Source organism: Gobio gobio, assembly GCF_949357685.1.
Source record: "Gobio gobio genome assembly, chromosome: 15".
Classification (NCBI taxonomy): domain Eukaryota; kingdom Metazoa; phylum Chordata; class Actinopteri; order Cypriniformes; family Gobionidae; genus Gobio; species Gobio gobio.
The window spans coordinates 34,944,282-34,957,066 of record NC_137108.1 but is presented as its reverse complement, the minus strand read 5'-3'; the positions used below and the strand labels follow the sequence as shown (position 1 = coordinate 34,957,066).

The 12,785-nt window shown below is 38.2% G+C and overlaps 1 protein-coding gene across 1 annotated transcript in view; it reads right to left on the bottom strand.

The window, feature by feature from the left end:
- Positions 1 to 11,448, bottom strand: part of LOC307138382 (neural-cadherin) — a 137,807-nt gene extending 126,359 nt beyond the window's left edge. Inside the window, exon 1 of the mRNA XM_079836656.1 lies at positions 10,561 to 11,448. Within this exon, the coding sequence (XP_079692782.1) occupies positions 10,561 to 11,254 (694 nt within the window). The 5' untranslated portion in view covers positions 11,255 to 11,448. The remainder of the gene's footprint in view (positions 1 to 10,560) is intronic.
- Between the last annotated feature and the right edge of the window lie 1,337 nt (positions 11,449 to 12,785).

Genomic DNA, 12,785 nt, shown 5'->3' with positions numbered 1-12,785 from the left:
CCCTAATTTTAGTCCAGTCTGAGTGGAACATTTTAAATGAATAATAGCTTAAAATGATTTTCAGAATTTTCATTTTTGAGCGAACTATACTTTTAACAATGTATGCAATGGGTCCTTTTTCCTTGGGCTGCATTCAGTTTGTGTTCTAGCGGTGACATCAGACAGTTGCCAAGATTCAGCAGACGCAGGCAAACCGTAGAAAGAAGAGAGAGAGGGAGGGAGAGAGACAGATGCTCGCCGCAAACAGAGTTCACATAATTACTGTGTGTCAGGGCTTTGGAGAGCTCTCATTTACCACCACACAAAGGAAGAGAATACAGGAAGAAAACATGCTGATCCCACAAACTGTATCGAAATGCTTGGCACACAAACCGGTCGGCGGATACAATTTTCGTGTTAATGGCTCTAACTGTCAAATGACTTTAACAAAGTATCTGCTCTCTTTTCGAATCAACTTTATGCCATGGAATAACGAAGATGGTTTCTAGAGAGACCGCAGGACTCATTGAGTCACCAATATTTCTCTCAGCTGAACCCCTCTGACTTAAAATGTTATGAAGCTCTAAATAAACTAAATATAGTAACCATTTCAATTAACATAATGAATGTCACAAGACATTCACACACATAATTAAAGCTAATTTGATAGATCAGAATAAATGCTCGATTATAAAAAAACGTACATTTTTTTATAATTTAATTAAAATATAATTTAATTTATAAAGTTTCTACTTTGAAAATTATATTACACTTCTTCTTTTTTTTAATTGATATTATTTTATATTATGATCTCACAAACCACCATTTGAGAAACCATGGTCTAAATAAAAGTGGTGGGGAAAAAAACCGAGCTGCACTATTCTCAGGTGGACAATCACGGAGGCAAACATCTCACCTTATATTTCCAAGGGCAATTACACAATGATAAGCACTGTGCAATTCTTTCCAGTGACTGCACTTTCCACACAAAAGGGAACAGTTCGTCCTCATTGATCTCTTAATGGAAGTGTGTTCAGCTAGATTGAAAGACAAATCAAAACCACTCATTGGCAGAATGGGATTTTTTTTTTTATCTCTTTGCTCCCCTCCCCAGCTTACTGATATCAGTTCAATCAGCCGAAACTCTGATCGTCAACCTTGATAAATAAATTTGTGACTGAAATCCCACAGTGGAAGGTTTAAATTGACTACACTTGAAGAGCAATTTCTTTTGCCGTGAAAGTAAGGGATTTCCGAAAGGGAGGGAGGAAAGAGGAGTGACAGCGTTCTTCTCCAGGAATTAAAATAAATCCAAGTCAGCATGACCAATTTAACAATTAAGATCAAAAACTGAGGCTGAAACGGAAGCCCCATGTGGCTGAGGCTTGGTGCAGTTTACCACAGGGCGAGAGGACGGGGCTTTCTGACGACCTTGCCCTAATTCATCGTTAAAAAACACCATGGCTCCGGGCCACTCTACATATCCTGTCAATAAACTATTATAGCACAATGGACAGGCGGCCTGCCATACTGGCATGAAGTTCAATTAACTATGAGGACAGGGTACACACAGAGAGATCAAAACGGACAAACAACAAGCAGACAAACTGAGCAATAGAGTACAATAGACAATAGAGATAGACTAAGAAAGAAGTAGTTTGAAAGTATAGCTACTATCCAGGATTCCTAAAACTGCATGTATTTATCATATATATATATATATATATACATGGGCGTCGGAAGCAAAAAAAATGTGGGTGGGTCCTCAGAAATGTTTTACTGGAGTAGATGCCAATTACATTAAGTACATTAAGTAATTGCGTAAATCGCCACATTATTAAGAGTGACAGTAGTGTAGGGGTAGGACGCACGGCATCTAGTTTTGACACAAATCGACCCGCGGTTCGAGTCCGGCTTTCGCCGATATCAATCTTCTCCGTTTTCCCATCACATATCAAATCAGAAAGGCATTTATTTTCAATACAAATTAAGAAAATATTAGAAAAGTGTAAATAAAGCGTCTAATATGTGTTTAATAATACGTGTTTATCGATTAGGGGTAGGTAAACAGACATGTGCTGAATGTTAGAGACAATAAAAGTGAGTGGGTCCAATATCATTGATCGTAAAAAGTGGGTGGGTCTTGTCCCACACACATACAATGGTTCCGACGCCCATGTATATATATATATATATATATATATATATATATATATATATATATATATATATATATATATATATATACACACACATATTTAAAAATGGTAACGGTAACACTTTACAATAAGTTTGATAACATTAGTTTTGCATAAAAGTCTTATATACTGTGTATGTGTATACATATACACAATATTTCCAAAAGTGTTGGGACACCCCTCCAAATCGTTGAATTCAGGTGTTCCAATCACTTCCATGGCCACATGTGTATAAACTCAAGCACCTAGGCATGCAGACGCTTCTACAAACATTTGTGACATTTGTGTGTCTCAGGAGCTCAGTGAATTTAAGCGTGGTATCATAATAGGTTGCCACCTGTGTAATAAGTCAAGTCGTGAAATTTCCTCACTAGTAAATATTCCACGGTCAACTGTTAGTGGTATTATAACAAAGTGGAAGCAATTGGGAACAACAGCAACTCAGCCGTAAAATCACAGAGCGGGGTCAGCACATGCAAGTCGCCAAATTTCTGCAGAGTCAATAGCTACAGACCTCCAAACTTCATGTGGCCTTCAGATTAGCTCAAGAACAGTGCGTAGAGAGCTTCATGGAATGGGTTTCCATGGCCGAGCAGCTGCATCCAAACCTTACAGCACCAAGTGCAATAAAAAAAGCGTCAGATGCAGGGGTGTAAAGCAAGCGGCCACTGGACTCTAGAGAAGTGGAGACGTGTTCTCTGGAGTGACAAATCTCGCTTCTCGCTTCATCTGGCAATCCGATGGACAAGTCTGGGTTTAGTGGTTGCTAGGAGAACGGTACTTTCCTGACTGCATTGTGCCAAGTGTAAAGTTTGGTGGAGGGGGGATTATGGGGTGGGTTGTTTTTCAGGTGTTGGGCTTGGCCCCTTAGTTCCAGTAAAAGGAACTCTTAATGCTTCAGCAAACCAAGACATTTTGGACAATTTCATGCCCAAGATTTATTAGAGCGGAGACTGCGAGCCAGGCCTTCTCGTCTAACATTCTAGAAGAATGGTCAAATTTCCCATAAACACACTCCTAAACCTTGTGGAAAGCCTTCCCAGAAGAGTTGAAGCTGTTATACCTGCAAAGGGTGGGCCAACTCCATATTAAACCCTACGGATTAAGAATGGGATGTCATTAAAGTTTATGTGCAGTTCATGTAAAGGCAGGTGTCCCAAAATGTTTGCCAATATAGTGTATATATTAATTAATTAATTTTTTATTTATTCTACTATATATATATAAAATAATTTATTTATTTATTTATATTTCATACATTTATTTTTATTTTTTTATGTCCAGCAAATGACAAGCATGAATGCCACCCATCCTTAACAAAAATACTCTTTTGTCCTAGACTTGACAGTAACTGACAGTTTTGACTTCACTAACATTGATCTCACACGGCAAAAACCACATAAACATGCATGCAACAGCACCCACTCAAAATACACACAAATCCTCCTTTCTCACCAGCCCTGTCCGGCCCTCAGTAACACTGATTCAAACTGACCCAGACAGCTCTCCAGGGCTTCATTTACAACCAAAAAAGATCATTCTGTAAAGCTTTGGCTTCCTCACAATAGTATATCCTGCAGCGGTCTCTGAACTTCTCTGATTTCGCACACACGTTCACTCGCAACAGCATGAATTTAAAGGCACAATTAAAATCACTTTGTCTCAAACATCCGCCCATCACTCGCGCACAATGTGTGATCTTCAAAATAACTCAGCGCAGGGTGAAATCTCCTGTGCACATTGCTATAATAGTCCCTCTCTCTAGAGCAGGGGATCATGGTCAGGTCCTTAGGCTAACCACAGCAGATGGGGAAAGGACTAATTGTACAAACCAAACGAGCGGCTGAGAAACGGGTGGTCTGAGATGCCTCTGAGCATTTGAATTCCTTCTGCCGGATGAATGTGTCACTGAAGGGCACAGGGGACAAGAAGATTCCAGAAAGCAAACTTTCCCCAGAATTATGATCTGATGACAGGTGATTGCTGAAATATTTAAAGAGTTATATTTAGTTAAAAGGTGTCTGGCAGGGGAGGAGAGTAGGTCATTGTTCTCTTGTGGATTTATTGTCAGTGCATAAGTGATGTAGAAGTAATTAATGGACCACTACAGATAAACAAACCTCCTCAAACTGACAGCATGCCTAAGTGAGCATCTCTTCAGATGACTAATGAGTGACATCTCTAATCACATGCCCAGGACGGCCATCACAATCGTCTGCAAAGTTCCTATTTCTCATTCGAACCATCACATATAGTAACAAAACACTCCATTTCATATTGTTTATTGTTCCAATACTTTGTCATGGGCTTATTACAGGAACAATCCCACTGGAGTAACCTGGGGTTAAGTGCTTTTCAATGGTGATGGTTCATGGCTCAATTCTTGTGAGGACCAAATTAACAACCTGCCATTTACCAGCCCTCTCTGGTTCACACTACTCTGCAAGGTTCACACTAATGTGTATCCCAAATGCTACTTAAATATAGAATTCATCTTTTGTGGTCACATTATTTGTGGTGCATTTATTCACTTTTTTTTCCTATATATTATATTTTATATTCATTATACCATTCGAACGTTTGGGGTTTTAAGATTTGTTTTCTTTTCTTTGAAAGAAATCATTACTTTTATTCATCAAGCTTGCATTAAAATGATCAAAAGTGACAGTAAAGACAATTATAATGCTATAAAAGAAATGCTGTTCTTGAACTTTATTTATTAAAGAATCCTGAAAAAATTATCACATGCTTTCCACAAAAATATTAAGCAAAAATGTTTAATAAAAAATGTTTTAGGTCACCAATCCAGCATATTTTAATAGTTTTAGAAGGATTATGTGATACTGAAGACTGGAGTAATGGCTGCTCAAAATGTCAGTGTAATTGCATTGTAAAATACATTAAATTAGAATACACTTATTTTAAATTATAATAATATTTCACAATATTACTGTTTTTACTGTATTTTTGATCAAATAAATGCAGCCTTGGTGAGCATAAGAGACTTACATAGTATTTATAAAATACAATAATATTTACATTGTTACACACAATTTGCATATGCATTTGTATTTTTAGAGTAAATTACTTGCATAGAGTATTTTTTTCTTTTCTGAGTAGCAAAAAGTATGTTTGTTTGTTTTTTCAGTTTCAGACTTTCCATCTGACCTGGGTGTGTACAGAGTTTTAGCTAGGCTATTGTGTGATAGAAGAGGCAATCCTCAGAACAAATCAAGTGCACGTAGAAGACAAAAGGGCAAGCTGCCCCTAATTACAACTAAAGTACACTCGACATTTCTGAGCTCAGATGGAGAAGAAAGGCGATTGGAATATAATGGGTCTTGAGCCAAAAGGAAAACCACAAAACTCCACTGCCTTAAAGCTATGAAAATCACTGTAAAGCATGCTAGGTCACCAATCTATGCCCTTGCACTTTGCTGGCCCCTTTTTGATTTGCTTTTATTGACATGCATGAGGTGACCGAGGGTGAAAATGTCCAATGGAAGCCGGATGAGAACTCCATGTACTGATGGTTGAGGTTCATTAGAAATGCACAATCATTAGTAACCAGTGTTGCACTGACTTGCAGAGTCAAAGTGGCCGAACATCATTCATTTTCAATTGAGAGTTGCCAATTTCTGGCAACATGAGAGAAACAACGAAGTGATTAGTGTAACCCGACAACATAGTTTGCTATCCATAACATGCTATACCATGAAAATATGCCCTAGTTTTGTTTTGTTTTTCATTGTGGAATAAGTGTATCTACACACAAATCACAATCTTTAATCAACATATTTTTAAAAGGTTAGTTTCTATTTTATTATTAACACTTTGGATTTCCATGAATCCATCTCAAGTCATTCAAAGGAGGTTGCTTGGTCATTTTTAATGACTAGAAAGAGAGAGAAACTCGAACCCTTCCCATTATAAATTGACCCTAATGGAAAATTACCAGAAGGTTTAAGTCTAAAGAATGTGTAAAATGTGAATAAATAAGCTTTCCATTGATGTATGGTTTTAGCCTAGAAATCTAGACGCACCCTAGCGGCAGCAAATCTAATTTGCAGCCAGGGTAGTCTAGCAACTCTCCGTTGGCATGCGAGCTGGAAAAACCAAACTCTGGTCAGGCCAATCACATCGTGTATAGAGCCGGTGGGCGGGCTTAACATAATGACGGCAGAGTTATGACGGTTCCGAGTGCTACTTGTAAACAAAGAAGCTGGCGAACAGTGGTCTTTCGAATCGGCTTTGGCCATGACTCTGGAAGACTTGGAGTTAAGCTTTTCTTTGAGAAAAGAACAAACAACGGCACTGAAGTCATTCGTAAGAAAGGAAGATGTGTTCAGAGTTTTGCCGACCGGATACGGCGAAAGTTTAATCTATCAACTAGCTCCGCTTCACCTTCTTCGTTGCTCTGGTTGGTTGTAGCGATATATCCTATTGCGTGCAGAGGGAATTTGAAAGACAACCGTTTATCCCGCCCCTCGGATTGAGCCCTGCCAATGGTGTGTTCCCAGACCCAACATCTTGATGTGGGTCTGGCTTCTCAGGCTAGTATGGTTTGTTAGGACAGGACAATATTTGGCCGAGATACAACTATTTGAAAATCTGGAATCTAAAAATCGCCTTTAAAGTTGTCCAAATGAAGTCCTTAGCAATGCATATTACTACTAATAATACATTTTTGATATATTTACGGTAGGAAATTTAAAAAATGTCTTCATGGAGCATGATGTTTACTTAACCAAATAATTTTTGGCATCATTTGGACCCATACAATGTATTGTTGGCTATTGCCACAAATATACCCGTGAGACTTATGACAGTCCCTTATGACTGGTTTTGTGGTCCATGGTCACATATATGTACCTTGTAGTTTAAACCAATGCATACTGCATAGAGGTAATTACTCAACAAACATTGTTGGACCACTTGCGATAGAATGACCTAGATTCTATGGTGTAAATTTGCAATAACTTACTTGAAAAAAGTTATCTAATTACGTACATGCATTACAAAGTGTATCTGCAGGGCACTTAAAGTAAACATTAGCTGACTTCCGACAGTCACGTGTCGTCTTTTTCAAACATGCACCCCATCATTCACTCTTGCTTCCTCTTTTTGACCTACCACGGCTCCAGACAATCTCCTCAAGCAGACTATACAGTGTTCAAAGACAGATAAAGTTGTTCAACATGAGGATTTTTTTAACTTTCATGAGTGTATGGATTCTTTAAGGCTGGAAAAGAGAAGAATGTGTAAAGCACGCAAACCATTATCAGTGTTTACCAAGCCAAAGAAGGCACCACAGGGATGGTCTTTATGAGAATTAGAAAGCTGCCCCGCGGTCCCGACTGTGTGCGCTGCATAGTAATGCTAATGCTAATTGTGCAGGACAAACTGTTAAGCCTCTCTGCTCTATGAGTGACTTCTTGATGAAATGGCAAGTGACATTGGGGTGAGTCAACCATACTGGTGTCTCTCATCCAGTACTGCCGTTATACAAATGTGACAGGCCAATAATATAACAGACATGCTGAAGACATATAGTTCTCCTGGTAGAGAATGAAGCTAGCAGTGCCAAAGTCATGGGTTCGATTTCAAGGAAACTGGCTAGACGGATATTAATGCACACATACAACAAATATCAATGGAATTTAGAATCAGGGAAAATAGAATCACAAATATATCGATACAGGACAGCCCTCATTTTTATGTGCATGCCACTATCTTGTTTTTGCAAAGACGCTGGCAACGAGAACAAATGAACTGCTAATTATGATTCAATCCAAATTACAACCAGAGGAAAATCTCAAATGAAAATGTCTATCCAACTGTGCAGTTGTTACCTGGAGAAGCAGCATTATGAGTCAGATATCAAAGACTGCGGGGACTATGAGTATGTCTTCACTCTGTTAACACAGATGGGACTTTCTCATCCAAACTTTGCACACAAACGGGACAAAACAAACAGCAGCACTCCAAAAGCACTCAAACGGACTGTGTTAGCATGAGTCTTCACAATGGATTCAAAAATAATTGTCTCCCAGAAGACCTTGCATTGGCTTGCCTTCACCATACAAGCGTTAGGAGAGAGAAAGTCCTTCAAACTGCCTCCAAAAATGACTCGCATTGTGCGGAATTCTACAGAGGAGTGGAGAGGACACTCCGCTGTGTTGTAGTGTTTTGAAGAGAGGGCTGTGTTCAAATGACAGAGAGGCTAAAACACAACGTGTTCTCGTCTTTGTAGACCAGACTAGGATAGAAAAAGCAGACCAGACAGTATTTTTGTCGGTGAAATGACAAAAATTGATGCAGCATTCCAAAAATAAACGTAACCAGTGTAGTCCCATAACCAGGAACAAATTACGTTTTTTAGTGAATCGAAAATATGTAAATTCCTCAAAACAACAAATTACCATTTTTAATCAGTCTGAAACACAGCAAAATAGACAGAATAAGTAAAATATATCTAAATAAATTATAATAAAATGGAATCCAAGTCTACTCGACAGGACAGGACTGCTTTATGTGATTTACACTAGAATGAAGAAATATGTGTATATTTCACTAAATGATCTTGTATCATGCTGTATTTCATAAAATGACTCTTATAAATAAGACTTTGGTCATCCTGCCCACCCATAGTCTAGACATGTGTTAGGCAGATGATACACAGACTCCAAGTGTAGGAAAAACCTCTTGTTTAATTTTAAAAAGCCACATCTGTTCTGCTCACTGTTGATGATAGAGCTCTCATCCCAACTTAAATTATCCCGTAATTCTCCAATCAGGAGATGCGAGATCATTACAACAGACAAGACATTCCTCAAAGGATTTGCAGGGAATACTTCACAGAAATGTACATAATACATCTTATTTCTCTTCTCAAGGGGACACGTGGCACCTTTTTTTCAGAGGAGCCATTTCAGTAAACATGTCAAGAGGTACATTCATCCGATCTCTGAATTCACTTTGTCAAACAATCACTGAGATGACCTCAATCAGAATCACAAACAACCCCAATGGCGTCTTCAGGTGATGGACTGGGACCTTTGCTTGCAAAAACAAACATTTATATCCCCCAACGTCAACTACACATCTGCCCCAGCGAAGGTATGTGAGACCACATGTGCTGTCTGGCGACTTCCAGGTGAATAAATATCACTAATTACCCCAAACAAACAGTTGAATAAAGGTTTGCTTTTAGAGCTCTGATTAGTGAAATCAGACCTGCATGACCTTAACCACTTAAGTTACACTCTCAGACATAATTAGAAGACTTTCTCCATAACATTTATGTTCACTTGAACCCAGTTACTTGATGATACCAAGTGATCTCATTTGAGTTTAGCCAACATGTCCTAATGTATCTGTTTCACAATAATTCAAGCTGTGTTATCCGGCGAAGTGCATTAGTGTATTACAGCCAGAGATGTACCAATCACAAATTGCTGCTCTGCTCCAGTTTCTCCAGTTCTTTGATGATTTCAGTACATTTTTGTTTTCAAGAAATCATCTTAATGGGATCTGAACACACATCTGATGCTTGTGCTTCTCACCTTTCCATTTGTTTACCTGATTACCAAACTGCTGAGGACAAACATCTCACACTTAAGTAAAACAAACATAGTGAGAACTAGTCAAAAGTAGTGCATGTTGCTAGCAACGCCATGTCATGGGTTTGATTCCCAAAGAATGCATGAACTGATAAAAAGTGCATGTTGAATGCATTGTGAATTGCTTTAGGCTATGCAAATGCATAGCCTACATATAATTTATATCAACAGCAGACATAACAGTACAATAAAAACATGCTGCATCTCATCAACTTAAAACTCATTTGGACTGCGCATTCCTTTGAATACTGTACGCTTTTAATGTGAAGAATAGCCTACATTTAAAATTATCATTAGCCTATATGTCCTGAATGCCATAAAACGATAACATATAATATGAGCTGTAATTTCCGTGAAGCTGAGGCGCAGTGAAAAGACAAGGGTTGCCTTAACGATAGAAATATAGATGGTCTAGGACGAATGTTTTCTCCTCTATGTGCGCAGTTTTCAAATCGAATGCAAACTTAAAGGAACAGTTCACCTAAAATGTAAATTCTGTCATTAGGCAACTAACACAAAATGACACATTAGGCAGAAAGATAATTTCAGTCACCATTCACTTTCATTGTATGAAAAAGATGCAATGAAAGTGAATGGTGACTGGAGTCTCTAACGTCATTTTGTGTGAAGAGAAAGTCAGGTTTTGAACAGCATAGCGGTGAGTGAATGACAGAATTTGCATCTTTTGGGGGGTGCGCTATCCTAGCTTTAAATATTACCGCATAAACTGTGAATTTAAAAACGCTATAAACATAACTTACCTCTCACGTTGTGGATTTTAACCGTGACCTCGGCTGTTGACATCAAACGATGGGCTATGTACACGCGTCCCGAGTCTCTTTGTATCTGGACCGATGAGTGTCCATCCGAGACCACCTCGAACCACTTCTTCTCGAACTTCTGGTCCGGTACCGTAAAGATCAAGTCACCGACTTTCACATCATCGGAAACTGTAACGGTGTAGGATACTGCTTCTGAAACGGCTCTTGGCTTCCTTACTCGGCTTTCAACATCGGTAAGAATCTCTATCTCGTCGGTTGTTACGTGGAATTGGCGTGTAGTGTCGTTTTTATCAAGTACCTCGATTTTAACCGTCACTTCTTCTGCTGTTTTATTGCAGCGCGGCAAGCGCGCGATCAACGTATAGCTGGATTTGGACTCCCCATCAAAAGTTTTGGTGGTTTTTAAAACGAATCCTGTGTTGTCCAGATATTCAAGTGAAAACCCCGACGAGTGCTCCCCTGTCAAAACTGTTTTAAGTCCAGGCAAGTTTGACTCTTTGCAGTTGTCTTCCAGAGGAAAAAGAAACCCAGCGACAACAGTTCCAGGCGGTGCGTTTTCCTCAGTTTGTCCATAAAAAACAGTCGAATGCACAAAAGAAATGGCAATCAAATTGATTAAAAAACATGCAGTAGGTAATCTGAAAAAAGTCGGATTCCGTAAATGCGCCCTCATTATTCCATCAATTCTGCCACTCTGTCCTTAAAATCTGGCTTTTATCCCTTATGCATCAATTACAAATGTAGCACAAACCACCATTGAATAAGATAAATTAGCTTTTTGTACACTATCTGCGCTTTAAGTTTTCAATACAATATGTCAATGTTTAATGTGTGGCTCCTCAACCGGCATCATTCAACCATGCTCTCACTCATTCCCGCATCCGCCGAATACACAGCATCTCCATGTGGTACCCCGGGCTCCGCCTTCAAAATGTGAGCCAATCACAGTGGCGGAGGGTTCGGTCTGGCGGCATAGACCGTCCCACTAAATTTAAATAGATATGCAGCTTTCAAGCGAGTCCAGTCTGCAAAGATGCTGTTTAAATTGTTGAAGACAATGGGTCTTCCTTTAAAATAATTTCAGATGATTTTTTCAGCAACATAATCGCTCAAAAGTTTGGGGTCAGTCAAAAAAAAATTAAATAATAATAATACTTTTATTCAGCAAGACATTAAATAGGTCAGAAGTGACACTAAAAAATGTCCCTTTCAAATAGGACTAAATAGGCTACAGTTATTTTGAACTTTCTGTTCAAAGAATCCTGATTTTTAACATTGATAACAATAAGAAATGTTTCTTGAGCAATGATGCTGAAAATTCAGCTTTGACATCACAGCAATAAATAACATTATTAAATATATTAAAATAGAAAAGTTATTTTCAATTAAAATATTTCACATTATTACCATTTTACTGTATTTTTTATCAAATGAGAGCAGCATAGAGACATCCCTCAAATACATAAAAAAGTCTTACCAACCCAACTATTCATTTTGCACAAACACTATATATATATATATATATATATATATATATATATATATATATATATATATATATATATATATATATATATATATATATATATATGATGTTTGAGCTCAGAGACACTCCCCCAGATTAAAGACACATCTCTTTAGCCAAGAATTCACATAATAAATCTCATAACTTTGTACTCCATATCAGATCAAATGCACATGATTATATTTGGTTATGTTATGAACAGCAGCTACGCTAATTATTTTCCATTTGCTTTTCTGTTCTATCTCGGGATGCCCATCCTGAGGTAACTACGCCAGCTCCAGTTTGGATCCAGGCTCTTACGAAGACTTCAGATGACCCAACACCTGTGAAGGTAACTGTCAGTTACTTTTCAGATTTAAATTAGAGCAGTTTACATTTTTTTATGTGAATGAATTTAAAAATAAGAAAAAATTGACGACTTTATGCACCTGGTCACTGCAATTCTCTCATACTATAATCTGTCCTGATGGACTGGTTTAGCTCAACTATGCTCAAGTTCAAATACAACAGAGTGTGAAATTTGATATGAAATCAATCAAAATGTAATCAAAAAACATTGAAGCAATTTTCTTAACTGTTGGCATAGTTACTGCAATTGCCTTTGTTGGGTGGCAGATTTCCAATGGCTGCTCTGAAACACTATTAGACAGTGGGTCAAGGTTTGGCTGGTTAGTTTCAG